General features: G+C 43.8%; 1 protein-coding gene across 1 annotated transcript in view; it reads left to right on the forward strand.

Annotated features, from left to right (window-relative positions):
- SMYD2 (SET and MYND domain containing 2) overlaps positions 1–10,236 on the forward strand; it is a 30,564-nt gene extending 20,328 nt beyond the window's left edge. The window contains exons 7-12 of the mRNA XM_061348395.1: positions 1,310–1,412; positions 3,687–3,797; positions 5,424–5,544; positions 6,324–6,498; positions 7,792–7,900; positions 9,870–10,236. Coding sequence (XP_061204379.1) covers positions 1,310–1,412; positions 3,687–3,797; positions 5,424–5,544; positions 6,324–6,498; positions 7,792–7,900; positions 9,870–9,950 — 700 coding nt within the window. The 3' untranslated portion in view covers positions 9,951–10,236. The remainder of the gene's footprint in view (positions 1–1,309; positions 1,413–3,686; positions 3,798–5,423; positions 5,545–6,323; positions 6,499–7,791; positions 7,901–9,869) is intronic.
- The last annotated feature ends 4,839 nt before the right edge of the window (positions 10,237–15,075 follow it).

Here is a 15,075-nt window from a genome sequence, read left to right on the forward strand (position 1 = left end):
GTTCTCTTAACAAGGTCCCTTCTACCTTTGTTCCTCAGCAGACAGTAAATCCCTTTTGTAACTTCTGTCAGCCTCCTTGTTGTGACAGTGGAAAAAAACTTGTGCACGTTTCTTAGCTTTACAAGGAGTCTGCAGATGTTAACTGCAGTTTGTGGACTGGGGAGCACAGCTCTTTTTGCAGTCTGAGGAGCATCTTTTCCATTTAAATGGAAGTGTCCTTCCCACTTCTTGTAGCCAAGGAGGATGTTTTCCACCCCTGTTCTCTGCAAACCCTGTACTGAAAGTGTTATCACTGGCTGGTTAGGTTGACTTCCTTGTGAGGCATAGATTACCAGTAGTTTATCTGTGTCAAAGTAATCTGAAACTTCCAGATGCCTCATTGAAGCAGGACCTGATTTCGTTAAGTGCTGCATACAGACAATAGTAGATAGTCTTTGCTTCACAGATTCTCCTCCTTCAGGCAGGCCTGTCTGAAGTCTATCTGTGATTTACAGATTGGAAATTAAGACCTTGAAATGCACAGGATCAGAGTCATGATGAGGAGAGAATGAAACCAGGATGTTCTGGAAACGCATCTATCACCACCCTTTGTTTGTAAATGATTAGCATGCAAGAGCCAGATTTTTCCTACTTAACAGCTATGCCTGTGAGCTTAAAAGACTGAAGAGACAATCATGATTTTGCTAGAGAAAGAATCAAAATGATGCCTTTTATCTCAAATAAGCAGCCAATTGCACTTTCTCCAAGCTTGGTAGTAAGGGGGAGTTGTTTTCCTGAGCAGTCCCAAGTTTTTCGGTAAGTTGTGAGCTTGTATAAGAGGGATCTCTTCCTTCCCCACTTCAGAAATGGAGGCTGTTTACCTTTTCATAGGAGCCTTAAGTTTTGATGTAGTAAGTGACTTCTGTTTGCTTGTATTTGCTTGTTTCCTTTAGGTTAGATTTGTTTCTCTTCCTTTCTTTGAGGAAAACTGTCCATCAAGGGTACCTAAATAGGATGTAGATAGTTAAGCTATGTGAATGCCCCTGTTAGCTGTCCCATAGCACTATGAGAATGGGAAAATAATAACTTGCCTGGGCCTGCAGTAACAGGGTTTAAAAACTGTAATGATTCATTAGCACAGCCATTCTCCATGTCATTACAATAAATAACACTGCAACAGATTTACCAAGGTTACCTTCATGTTAAGCCTCAGAATAAGAACAGCTTATGGAGGGAGACGGACTCAGTCTTTCAGACTTATATGTGAATTGGTGCTTAGCTTTTTGCCTGTTGGTGGTGGGTGAAAAGGTTTACTTTTGTGTTTTTGCAGTGTTGCACTGATGAACCATAGCTGTTGCCCAAATGTGATTGTAACTTACAAGGGGACCTTGGCTGAAGTCAGAGCTGTTAAAGAGATTGAGCCTGGAGAGGAGGTAAATGCACTGTGTTTGAATGTACTCTAGATGCATGCATCCTAAAGGTAGGGTCCATTCTGCGTTTCAGGATTCATTTCAATTAATTTAATCGTGGTGAGGAAGGATCTTGTTTCTCAGAAACGTAAGATGTTGCTATGGAAGGCTGGGGTGGCTCTGGAGGGATTCTCGGAGGCAGTGTCCTCTTTTGTGTTAAAACAAGGGAAGGGCACCTGCAGCAGTCACTGTGTATCTGCCAGCTCTGGCTCCCTTTACCCAGCTGTAAAATGAGGCTGAGTTTACTGATGTTTGGCTGCTGCTTTGAAATTCCAAGATCAAAGCAAATTATTACTGCTGTAATAGCTCCCAGTATAATAGTAACGCATTGGAATTGAAGCCAGTATAAACAAGGTAAACGGGTACAGATAAGTCCTCTGACTTCTGTTTGGACACAGCATCCACAAAACATGGGACTTGGTCGTATCACCTCAGCAGTGTTTGCTGGGAAGTCCCAGGAGCACAGGAGTGTGGTTTTAGGTGAAGCTGAACAGTGGTGGCTGGAATTCTGGGCAATTGAGGAAGGCTCTGGGTTTACCTTGAAACTTTCTCTATCAAATAATGAACTTGTCAGGGCTGCTTTTTTGCTTTAAAAAGAAAAGCAAAAAGATGTTAAATGTACTTGAGGATGTTCAAATATCTGCAGGGGATGAAGACGTGGAATGTTCTCTCTGGGGATGGAATTTGCATAGAGTTTCAATGGCTCATTTGTTAATTTAGGCAAGGTTAATGCTGCTCAAAATAAGTTCAGATTTGATTTTGATAACTCCTACTGCTTCTGAAGTGTGTGATAGTAGTTTTGAAGAGGAGGAGGGAGGTTATTTGTGTGGGTTATAGCTGTTCACCATTGTGAGCAAAAGGAGTTTATATGCTCGAAGGGTGAATGACTGGTGAGCCACTTCTTTTAGGCTATTTACTAACACCATGTTCTGTCTGTGATGTTGGCAGTCACTGCAAATGCGTTGTAATGGACAAGGGCTGATCCTGGTTAGGGAATTTCACTGTGGAATCCCGTATGTTTTTAGTGGTTTAGGGGAGGGCTGACTCTGAGAGGTACTGATGTGGAGTATTGACCATGCTTAGCATATTCTTTTGATTGAGTTGGCTTAAAAGCTGCATGAGGTCTCCAGGACCTCATGGCTTTTTGGGGTTGGCTTTTCGGATACTTAAGGACTTTATAAACGTTGAGGTGGTGATGTTTGCGAGGCTCTGTGCGGTCTTGCAGCCTGTGTCTCCATCTTCAGGTTCAGCGGAGTCATTGCATCGCACCGTTTTTCACGTTTCTGGTGTGAATGCGGTTCCAGCGTTTTGCGTGCTTTGAAAATAGGGGAGGGAGGAGTGTGAGGGAAGGTGTGAGATCCCACAGAAGAAGATGTACTGTATGAAATTACATCTACATCTGACTTTAAAGAAGAAAGAAACCTGAAACGTAAAGACTGAGCAGAATGTTTCAAATAGCTGCAAATAAGGAAATGGAACTAAAGCTGTTCCTCTGTCTGCGCTGTGCATGACATGTTTCTTGGGGGAGATCTCACTTTAAAAATAGAGCATTAAAGCTAGTTGCAGGGGTTCTTTTCTGAAGACCATTGAAGTAGAGGAAAACTTAAGAATAGCATGTATGAAGGGCTTTTAGAACGTTCAAAAGCAGGTTTTCTTTGCTTTAAAATATTGCTGCTGAAGTAAATCTGATATTCATTCTCCTAGAACTGGAGCACTGGGCCTCTCTTCTGAGATCTAAAGGTCTTGTCCTAAGTTTCTAAAGCTCCTAGCGACTGCTGTTGCCCCAATTTTTGCAGGTTTTCAGAAGGAAAAATCTGAGATTCCAGCCTCCAAAAAAACCAGGCCACTGTGATTTATCCTAAGCAGGATACCTGAAATCATTATTTTACTTCTGAAAAGTAGGCATTTCTTTGTAGTCTGACAGGAACCTGAGATTTATGCTCTGGTAGTTTCCTTATCCACACCTGAATCTTGCTGTCCTGGGTTGAAGCCAGGGTAATATTGGAGGGAAATTCCATAATGAATAGGAAAGGAAACACTTCTCTGGGAGACTGCAAGCTGCAAGTGCTGGTGCTGCCCAGAGGCTTGGAATGGGAGGGGAACAGGCAGGTGATGTGGCTGCTGGGATCCACAGGTTGCATGAATACGTAGTTGTCATACAACATATACCAGAAGCGGTACTGATAAATATGTATAGTTATACTGCTTTTCACTGACTGCTGTGTTTTTACCATACAGGTTTTCACCAGCTACATTGATCTCTTGTATCCCACAGAAGACAGAAATAACCGGCTAAGAGACTCCTATTTCTTTGACTGTGATTGCGAGGAGTGTGTTACCAAAGAAAAGGTGAAAACATTGGTGTGAAATGTGCTTCTGACTGGCAAGGCACCTACCCAGGTCCTTAGGTGTAATATTCCATCTTTAATTACGTTTTGGAAAGCAGGATAAAAGGGGATGGGCTGATTTTGTTCTTCTGTCTACAAGATACTCATTCTTCCTACTGTAATCACGACAGGTCAGAAGATTTCTTGTTAGGAGCCAGTTTAAAGTTGAGCTACACAGCAAAGATGAAAACTCTGTTAAAAGTAGATAATTACACTGTGTCTACGCTACCTGACCCAAAGAATTTAGCTCAGAACTGCATGTTTTCTATCAGCTCCCAGTGAGCGATTCTTGTTTGGAGCGTTTCTGAGGTAGAGTCCTGCTGCAGTTCCTGGTTGGGACATCTCCGTCAGTTCTAGGTGACATAGCATGACATTGCTGGATAGTTTGGAGACCCAAAAGAATCCTGTAGTTGCATTAAAACACTCTTCTCGTGGACAGGGTGGCCCCTTGTGACATGCAGGCTAGATTTATGTTCATTAGACATCACCTGGTGCCTTGAAAAGACAAAGGCAGACATTTCAAACAATGTTCCTTAAAGCAACACATTAGTTATTTTGAAGAAAAGCACTTATGGGGGACAAAGTAAGGTACCCAAATCCAGCAGATATGGAAACAAGTGTGCCTGTGCAGCCATTTTGACCTCCTTCACTGGGGACCTGAGGAGAACTAAGCTTTGTAGGGCTTATCTGTTGTTCCAGCCAGGATCAGTCTGGTTGGCATCATCTGATCCTTAAATTCCAGATATTTCTCTCCCCATTTTCACAAAGGTGTCCTTTTAAGAGCTGCTTCCCAAACAGACCCACAACCCTCTCCTTCCTCTAAATGAAAGCATCTTCTGTAACTTTCTGCAAACAGTACACAATATCCTTGTTTGAGGCTGTTCTGTTGATACCAGAGTTGTGTTTCTCTCCACAGTTACTTTGCTAATTTTGCCACTGAGTTTAATGAAGCCAGGATTTCAGCTGTGATTTCCAATGGTGTGTTACTCTCACTCGGCATCCTTCAGCTCCAGAAAGAGTCCCTTATAGCCCTCTCAGCTGGAAGATGAAATAATAAAGGAAAAAGACATCTAGCAACAGTGTGAGGTTGTCTCCAGATTGCAGTTTACTCTTCATGGAGTATAGTAAGTTAGATAGATAGAAAGATAAGAGTAAAATATGTGCAGATCTGTGTTTAATATCATCTCATTTTCAAATGAGCTGTCACTTGGTGCTAGGCCCAAGGTACTTGGGCTTTTCGAGCCTTAAAACTAAATTAGTTGTAATCCCTAATCTCTTGTAAGCAGTGAAATTTCCAATGGAACACTGTTTTCATCACAAAATTGAAAAGCTCTTGGATCTTTCAAAAGAAAGGGACTTCATGGAAGTAGTGGATGGCAGATGAACTGGAAGGCACAGAGAATTCTAGGTTTCCTAGTCAAGGCTTTAGAGAAAGAATTGCAGGTGCACATTCTACCTTTGTTTTTAAGTTCTTTGAAGAGATTAAGTCCCCATCTGTGTCTTTTTATTAGAGTAATTTTGTGTAGCAGGTGCACCTTTATTTGTATGGCTTGGAACCTGTTTATAATGTCTATTGTGTTTCCTTCAGGATAAAGATAAACTGGAAATCTGCAAGCTGAATGATCCTCCATCAGCAGAGACAGTGCGGGACATGATCAAGTATGCCAGGAATGTGATTGAGGAATTCAGAAGAGCCAAACACTACAAATATATCCTTTGTCTCACCTTGACTTATGTGGCTTGGTGTGGGACCTAAAAAGCTTACCTGCTGGATTGCTCCTGAGGTACCTGCAGGAGAAATGCTGTAACCATTAGAAACCAAACTTACCTCTGTCCTCCTTGTGTCTGAAAGGCTGTCCTGGTGGTGTGGGATTGTGAGACCCTGTGTTTGTTCCTCCTTGTGTGGCTCTCAGTTTCTAAGAGTGCAGCATGTGGCTGTCTCCACACAGCAAGCCAGAGGCTGGAGTGAGGTGTGTGCTGTGTTACTCTACTGTCATAGTGCCCTGTTCTGAGAGAGCAAGCACGTGAGGCTGCAGCTATTGCTGGGCATCACAAGCCTAGCTGTTTTAACAGTGCTGTGACAGACAGACAGAAATGCAAGATTCACTGGGCCAGAAGCAGAGCAGGCTGTGTCATGCCTGATTCAGTACCTGCTGCATGGGGAATTTCACTCCCCCTTCTTCTGGCATATTGTCGGAGCAGTGGTGATCCAGGAAAGCTGCTTTTTGTTGTTGCTTTTTAAATCTGAAAGCTAGTTTTGTACAATATCTGAGTAGGAGGGGAACAAACTCGTGAGCAGAATACCTCTGAGTACAGAATACCCCTCAGAGTAGCTCTGGGGTTTTATCATGGATGCTTTGATGCCATTTAAAAGGAAAGATGACTTCTGAGAACCATTGTGAACAAGGTCAAGTCTGTGCTTCTTTGGTGTTACCAGGTAGTCATCTAATGAGAGGCCACCTATTTATTGGGTTCCTTGACTTCGTACCTCCTAGTGAATTACTGGAGATCTGTGAACTCAGCCTGGACAAGATGGGTGCAGTGTTTGAAAACAGTAATGTTTATATGTTACACATGATGTACCAGGCCATGGGTGTGTGTCTCTACGTGCAGGACTGGGAAGGCGCACTGCGTTATGGGCAAAAAATTATCAGGCCATACAGGTAAATATGAGACTTTTTATTTTCTTTAGTATTCTAATTCAGTAATCTGAATAATTAAGAAAAATTTGGATAGACATCACTTCTTTCAGTACCTGTTGGATAAACATACTGCTCATGACATCACTGCTTGAAAAGGAATGTGTAATGCTGGGGTAGATGTTTCTGTCAAAAAGTGATCTGCAAGATGTAGCAGAATGTGACTGAGAGCCTTGCTTTGGGTTCTCAAAATAAATCTGTACCACCTTGGGGACTGTGCTAGTTCTGCTCGGCTAGATTGTGGGGTTTTTAATATCCTAATACTTTACTAAAGCAGAGTTTTGGTTTGCATCATGTGATGGAGGCAAAGCTGTTGATGTGACTCCAGTTCTTTCCCTTTTCCAGTATCCCAGGGCTGGGGTTGAGCAGCAGAGGGAGGCCTTGGGTGCGCTGAGGTCCCTGAGCTCCACTGCCCTGGAGCTGGAGGTGTGGGAGATGCACAGGCTAGAGGCCCATGTGGGGTGAGGCAGCACGCAGCCTCTGCAGGGAGAAACCCATCCCCTCTCCAACCGGTCCTCCTGTGTTCTTAACAGTAGTGATCTCCTTCATCGGAGCCAGCCAGTTACATGCTGTATCTGATCCTGCCATAAATCTCCCAAGCAGATTCTCATCTTGAGACATCATTTTCTTGCCAGCTGGGGGGAGTGCAAGTGAAGCTCTCACTTTGGGGCAGATGCCAACGTAAAGTCACAGATCACTTGGCAGAGAGCAGCGATACAAAGAAGCAGCCAACATTCCCCCCTCCTGGGGGTGCAGTACTATTTATCTTCCCTGGGACTTGCCCAGCTCCTCTGGCTCAGAGCCTGGCATTCCAGGTCAGCTCTGCTGAGCTGGACTCTGCTTGCTCAGTGTGAGTACAGGGTGGCGTGTGTGCTGTAGCGCTGCTGAGGGCCCCTCGCCTTCCTTTAAAGACCAGCTCTTTTGTGGAATAGGCAGAGTTACTTCTGTGGCTCCAAAACCTCCAAACAATGCAGCCTCTTTCTGTAGCTGGCTAGATTAAAACTAGTGGCAGAAAGTCATTGCCATCTGACAGCTGTTCAGAGGCATATGGCAGTTTCAGTTTGATTCCCAGTGGACAAGCGTCTCTATCCCAGGCACAACTGGCGCTGGCTCTTGGCAGTCACAGCAGGGGGATGAGCAGAGAATGGGCAGGGGCAATGAGAGGCAGCTTCTTGCCCCCTGAGAGGGATACAGGGGCTGGGGAAATGGAATAAAACTGCCAGGTTTGATCAAGCTGAACCCCTTTCTCTCTTGCAGTAAACATTATCCCCCCTACTCACTGAATGTTGCTTCCATGTGGCTGAAACTGGGGAGACTCTACATGGCACTGGAGAACAGAGCAGCTGGAGTTAAAGCCCTGAAGAAGGTATTTCTTTCCAGGTTTCTTCATTAATAGTACCAGTTCAGGCATGGGGTCACTGAAAACACCACATGCTGCTCTGTCAGCAGGCCTGGCTTGGTAGGAAATGCACAATGTGTTAATAATGCATTTGGTTACTGGGTTTTGGGCTCAGTTTTCCTTTTGGAAAGATGCAGTATCGGTCTGTTGTCGCATGCAAGGGATCTTGCCTTGTCATGATAGACTTCAGTAGCTGGAGTAGTGTGCTTAAGGTCATATGGAGTTACATATATGCTTAAACATTTGCTATATGTTCTTCCCTGAGCTAGAGCTGTGCTCCTGTAAATGGAGAACTCCAGTTTCTCACTTGCTAGGTAAGGACAGAGAAAATGCTTGGCTCTTAGAAAAGGCACATAGTGTTTGCCTGAAGCCTGTGGTTTCTCTATCCAGTTAAACTATACCCTAGCTAAACAAGGCATGCTTTTGGTGGTTATTTGTTCTGGAACAAATCGATTTTTAAATAGCTGAAGGGAATTCAATGCATCTGGTAATGCTGAAGTTGGCATATATGGAGTTTGGGCTTATGTTTTTCTTCATCCCTTTTTATTAGTCTATTCCCTTATTCTTTAGGTTTTTCTTCTTTGTTTATTAGGCTGTACCATGTTTCTTGACTCCCTTCCCCTGTTGTTGTTGGACAGAAGTTTATTGTCATTTCTTAGGCCTCAGTGACTACTGTAGCATATAATGACTTGGTGTGGAATGGCACCATAGTTGGTTTTTTCATTCCTTTTTAGATGCTGGCAAGTTTTTAGCCAGCAATAACAGAGCCATGCAGCCATGGTGAAAGATGCTACACAAATATATACTCTAAAACTTAACTGTTACCTGGTTTAAATTTTCCATAGGTTTTCCTTTGCTGTGGTGTTAAAGCTTTGACTAAAACTGGGAGTTGTGCCAATAGGAACACGGGCTGGGGGCTGGGAATTGTAGGTAGGTTTGTTGGCATAGTTCGCTTCCTAACACAAATGTTTTCTAATGACTCACTTCCAAAAGCTGCCTACGGGAACTGCCCAAAGTTATCCCAGCCCCTGCTGTTTGGGATTTAGTGAAAAAACAAACCTATTGTTCTCTCTCTGTTTGCAATCAGCTCCTCCAGAAGGCCCTCCTCCTTTCTTCTGTTGGGCAGGAGCAGCAGTGGGGTCAGTTCTCACTGCTCCTGAGGTGGAACCAGAGGCTCTTACTGCAGTGATTTAAATATAAGAGCAAAATTCCACCATTCCTTACTTGATCTTAGCATGGTGGGCTTTAAATGTTCTCAGACTTACCCTGAACTTGCTGCTGCCTTTTATTACACCTCTCTGGGACCACTGATACCATTTTCTTAAGTGGGTGTCTTGCCTCTGCACCCACTCCACAGTGCATGTCAGTGGGTTTGGCTGCCTGAAATGTTGGCTTTTGGAAGCAGAGCAAGGATTGGGCACAGCTGCCTCTGGCCAAAGCTGGCAAGACCGTGCTTTTGCCTCAGTGGTTGTCTGAGCCATTGCTTCCTTTGGGAACCTCTGGAACTGATGGAGGGTTCACAAAAACAAGTCTGGAATGCCCTAATGCAACTTCTGCAGTGGGCCTGATCTGACAGCGGAAGGATTAACTGGTAGGAACAAAGCTGGGGCTGATAGTGCTTAAGTCAAGTCCTTTGCCAGAGCATCACCCACCCCACTCAGTTTTCTGTCCTAGAGCTGCTTGCATTCAAGGTAGTTTTGTCAGGAATACCATTTTGAAAGGTGCTTTGGGACCCTGTGAGATGAAAGATGCGTTCTCTGAATGTAAAACCTTTATTACTTAGTTTTGAATTCCATTTTATTTCCTACTGCGTTTATGACTACAAGGGGACAAAAAGTAGCCAGAGGTGTCAGACTGTTTCAAACCTCTAAAGTGAATATTTATAGCCTGGTGTTATATAGGAATCAATTGTGTGAATAGTTTTTTCTTTTCATAGGCAATTGCTATCATGGAAGTAGCACACGGGAAGGATCATCCATACATTTCAGAGATCAAAAAGGAATTAGAGGACCACTGAGCCTTTGAATCTATGCAATCCTTCAAACCTTTAGTTAAAAGCCTTGTTACGGAAGCCTTCAGGAGCGCTTTGAAATGCGGTAGGGTATGAACACAGCTCTGGCCTATAATTGGAATGACAAACACACTTATGCCTGGCAGAATGTTCCCAGCTTCCACACATCTACAATTGCCTTTTTTTCCCTGTTTTGTTTTGGTTTTTAAAGATGCATCCATAGTTTCTTAAAGGTGATGCCTTTTGACAGCTCGTGTGCAAAAGTGGCCATTTTTGTCTCTGGATTTTAATGTGTACCTTATTTAAGTAAATAAAGTCACCTTGACCCTTCTTGGGTGCAATGGTTTTGTGACATCCACTTTTGCCTAAGCCGTTTCATTGAATCTAACTAAATAAGTAGCAAAAGCTGTACTTTTTCAGTTGTGGTTTAGCATCCAGGTCCTCTTCTCGCTAATCATTTTTGTTTGCAGTGCCAGTCCCAGGGGATTCATCACTGAAAGGCCCCCGAGCTCAGCATGTCCTGTACAGGGAATGCTGGTGCCTATGGCAGAGCTGGAAGGCTTGCACAAGGCAGGAGTGATGCAACTTCTGGCTTTTTAACCCTCTTTGCAAGTAAAAATGAATTCAGTGCAGAGGAGAGCTCATATTTCCTTATAGCCATACCTTTGTCTCTCTATTCATACATTAGAAATTACTTTTAAGAGAGGAACAAGAACATATTCTGAAGAAAAAATCCAGGACTTAAGTATGGACAAAGAAAGCTAAGCCTGGAGGGTGGTTTTTTTTTCCCTTCATAAAATAGAATCACAGAATGGTTTGGGTTGGAAAGGACTGGAATCATCCAGTTCCAACTCCCTGCCATAGGCAGGGATGCCTTGCCCTAGAGCATGTGGCCCAAGGCTCCATCCAGCCTGGCCTTGAATACTGCCAGGGTTGAATGGTGGGAGATTGCATTTAAGGCTGGGGGAGGGAAGAGGAAGCAGGAGTGTGGCTGTGTACTCCCAGCACCAAAGCTGAAATATGTTGCACAGTAAAACTACACGACCATTCTGTATGGCTTTCTCATGAAGTATGATGAGAGAAAGAGCACACCTCATCATCAAGAACTCCATCATATTTCCTTTCTTGTAAGTACTGCTCTGAAAACAAAACTGCTAGAGAACAAGCTTTCATTTTGCTGAAAGCTTTCATTGCTCCCTTGCCAGCAGTTGTTGCTGGAGTGCATAAAACTGCACCAGATCTTATGATTCCAGGAAGCCAAGGAAGAGGGCACCAGCTATTTTTATCCTAACCTTATCTTGTCAAGTAAACCCTCATTCCAGGGAAGCGGCACCTTCACTTCAGCAAGCCTCTCCAGAGCCCAGACCATACCTCAACGCTGAAGAATCAGCTTAGCCAAGCAGGATCACCAGCAGGAGCCTTGCCCTTGCAGAAGGCTCTTGAAACTCACTGCAGCCCTGGCTGTGCCTGTCAGTTTACCATGGGAAGCTAACACAAGCACGGTAGGTGCAACTACAAACCCAGAAGCTGTTACAGAAGAGAACACAGAGCACAAGCAAGGTTTTCCTTGAAAAAAACCCCAGTTTATTGTATACTGTGAATATGAAGGACAGCCTTACCAAAAAACCTTAGTGACTGGAGACATTCTCGTATTTGCCAAAGTATATCATAAACTATTTACACAAAGGCAGTTAAAAGGGTAAAAAATTACTGCAGTCAATTAATGCTGAGTAGAACTTTATAAAAAGAGAAGGAAGAGAAACAGTGCAAAAATACTGTCAAAAGTAATCAGTTCTATACACAAGATAAAACTGACAAGCATAAGCTTATGGACTGATATGAATAATACATTAGAATATAAAATAGCATGCATAGATTTTTTTTCTTTAAAGGCTTTCAATAGCATAGAATAGTTCTGCCATTCAGTCCTGACAGGAGGCGGTGGGGGGGAGGCAGGAAGGGCACATAACTGCTGTCTCATGTCTCTACAGAAGGTGTACATACAACATGGTGGTGAGATTGAGCTCACTGCTCTGTGCTGAACTGTCACGGACACAGCTACAGAACAAATAAATGAGGAAGCATTGAAATACTGAAGTAAAACAGGGCAGTAAAATCCAGTGACATAAAACTTAAACATGTCCCACACAATTATATATGGGAATATTACAGTCATCTGCATGTGTAAACTTTTCTCCTGTGTAAAATTGCCCAAGAAAGGTACTTCACTAGTAAGGAAAATGTGGTTTCCATATGGCACAGTTGCAACGGGATAAACATCCTGTTAACAGTGTTCTGGCAGTAAAGATTTGTTTTCTGTCAAAGACCAACTAACAGCAAGAAAATAACTTTAACGTGCACAAAAAGAAAGTTCTTAGACACTTAATGCATGATTAAGTTATGGAACTCACCAACGCAGGACATCATGAAGGTCAGAGGAGGAAATGGGTTCTAGAGAAGAGGTTTCATGGGAGATGGTTCCATCAGCAGTTATTAAACACAGTAAGCAGGATTCAACTCTGGCCTCAGGAAGGCCCTGCAGGACTGGGTGCCAGGTCTGCTGCAGGGGTTGAGCACCCTCTTCTAGACATATTTCCTCTTTAAGTGTCAGCTACCAGCCACTGTCCAAGAAAGCAAGGAAGCCTCCATGTCCTACTCCTGCCTATCTCATCAGGGAACAGTGCCCCTGGAATACCTGGAGCAGTGCCTTACCCAGGTGATTTGGCTGAGTACAACTATCAAGCATTGCACGTTTCAGGGATCAGCAGAAGTATTAGCCTTGCCCTCACTGTTCAAGAGCAGCTTTCACTGAAGAAACCCAGCACTACTTCACCACTGACTTCCAGTTCACCCTCCAATGGCAAAGCCCTGCTGTTGTAGCATGTGGGAAACGCGCAGTGAGGATGCACATAAAGGACAGGCAATGGAACCACAAAGGAACACACTGGCCAAAAATGGCCAAGAGAAATGAAACTGCAGTCTGAGATACACTAAAAACACTGACAAGATTTAAGCACTGCTACTTTTGAGCTGCGCACTCCATGTTTCACAATCTAACAGCCCCAGCAGCCAGCTCTTCCCTTCCCCAAATCACAGTCCCTGCAAGCCAAGCCACACAGCTGCCTGTGCAGTCTCCTCCTCTTCCCAAACCTCACATGGCAGCTGTACATCACACAGCACCAGATTCCACAAGAAAGCTTTTCTAGAAGGCTAAGAACGAGCTGAGGACAATTGCCTTTGGCGTTTTAGACTTAAACCTTGTATCACTCAGACTGTACATCAGCAAATTGACACCGCTGTAGAGGGGTGTGAGGTGCTGCTTTCATGCAGTGCTTCCCCTTCAGGCTCAGTTCTGGTATTTGCTCCTTCAATGCAATGCATCCTGTATTGGATGCAGTGGGTGCCACCCCACCACTCTGGCTGTAAAGTGTTCTTTCCCACAAAGACAAGCAGCAAAATTTAACCCTCACCTCTCTCAGCGATGCCCAGGAGCTGGCACAGTAGGTGTCACCCACACTGATGCTTCCACTTTCTGAGCACATGCATCACAAACTGTAAGTAAGACTGACAACAGCCAATGCAATCATGATCTCCTCCCAAGGGACCAGGGGGAAGTCAGGTGCTGAGAATGCAGCACGGTCAGTGGCTACTGCATTTTCCCTGTGGATTTGTGTGCTATATCCATGTATGAGATTGCCCATCAGCATTTACTTTAGCGTGGCTTCTGGGCTACAGAGGCAGCAGATACTGGATCAGAACAATAATGTATTAGTTTGGAATGACCATCTCTCTTGAAGCCCCAATACTTACTCACTCTTTAACAAGTGATGATTTGCCATTTGCATTTCTGTCTGCTTACAAGAAAGTAATTAAAAATAAAGCTATTGAAATCATGCAAATATTATTTATTAATATTTGGAGTGAGGCAACTTTTAAATAAGTGGAACAGAAATGTCCTTCAGTATACTTTTGTAAGGGACTGCATTAGCAATAGGTTGAATAAAGCCTCACAGATGCCTCCTGCCAGCTGAAACTAGTTCAGGGAAAAGGTATTTCCAACAAGGCTGAGCATTGAGGGTCCTTATCATCTGTATAGAAGGCAGCTTGTGGGAACAAGCTTCATCCTCCCTCAGTTAATCCAGGACCTCATGTGCCAAAGCAGGTCCATGGAGGAACTGGAACAAGTGGGACCTGCGCAGCTCATGTCCACCAGCCTCACAGCTCGGCTGTCATCTCTCCCCATCCCTGATCAGACAATGTCAGGCATGAAATGCTCAGACCAAAATTAACCTCAATACTATCACTGGTGAGAACTTACTTAAAGAAAAGGTGGGTTAAGTACAGGTGAAGAGTGCACAAAAAGGAAACACACACAATGGATTCCCAAGTCAGACTTACTCATGCAAGACTTACTCAGGGAGCACAAGCTGAACATGAACATGGGTGCCTTGGGAGAAGACCACTTAGTGTCAGACTTCTTAAGGAGTGGCTCCATTCATTGACAGTGGATGCATCTTTGTGGGATTTTCAATCCAGACTTTCCTCCAAGCGGATGAAACTGGTCACTGGTCTCTTGGAACCTGTCATGCTTTGATGTTAAACCCATGCAACACAACATACAGCAACTCCAGACTGTCCTTTTCTACTTATGGACTCCACTGTTTTAAGTCTGTGGGGCAGAGAAACTAAACCGTACTGTTGCTTTAAGTCTCATGCGTTCATTCCTGCTATGACTAATAAAATTGGATGCAAAATGCATTTTCCTGTCACTCCCTAAAGGTTAGGAAATACTGCCCAAGCAATTTCGATGTGATAAAACTACAACAGGTTCAAAGTCAGCAGGTTCAGTTTTTCCCCTACAAAAATGTATCCCATTTCAATCATAAAGCATCGGCACGCTGAGGTTTGGTTGCAAGCTGGGGTGGAAAGGAGCCTCTGAAGACATGCACCAGCCCTATTCATTTATGGTATTAGCAGATCTAGTCAAGATAAAATCTAGCTGGAAAAAATACACTGAAGTCAGATGAAAGGAAAAGGTTAAAATTACCATTCTTTTGACAATGAAAAGGAAAAAGTGAGTCACACTGGCCTCTATCTACCATAGCAGGCACAGCAGGAGGCGAGTGGAAAT

The sequence above is a fragment of the Neopsephotus bourkii genome, unplaced genomic scaffold, assembly GCF_033783945.1.
Source record: "Neopsephotus bourkii isolate Nb327-2 ecotype Australia unplaced genomic scaffold, CSIRO-AGI_Nbou_v1 NB_354, whole genome shotgun sequence".
Taxonomy (NCBI): domain Eukaryota; kingdom Metazoa; phylum Chordata; class Aves; order Psittaciformes; family Psittacidae; genus Neopsephotus; species Neopsephotus bourkii.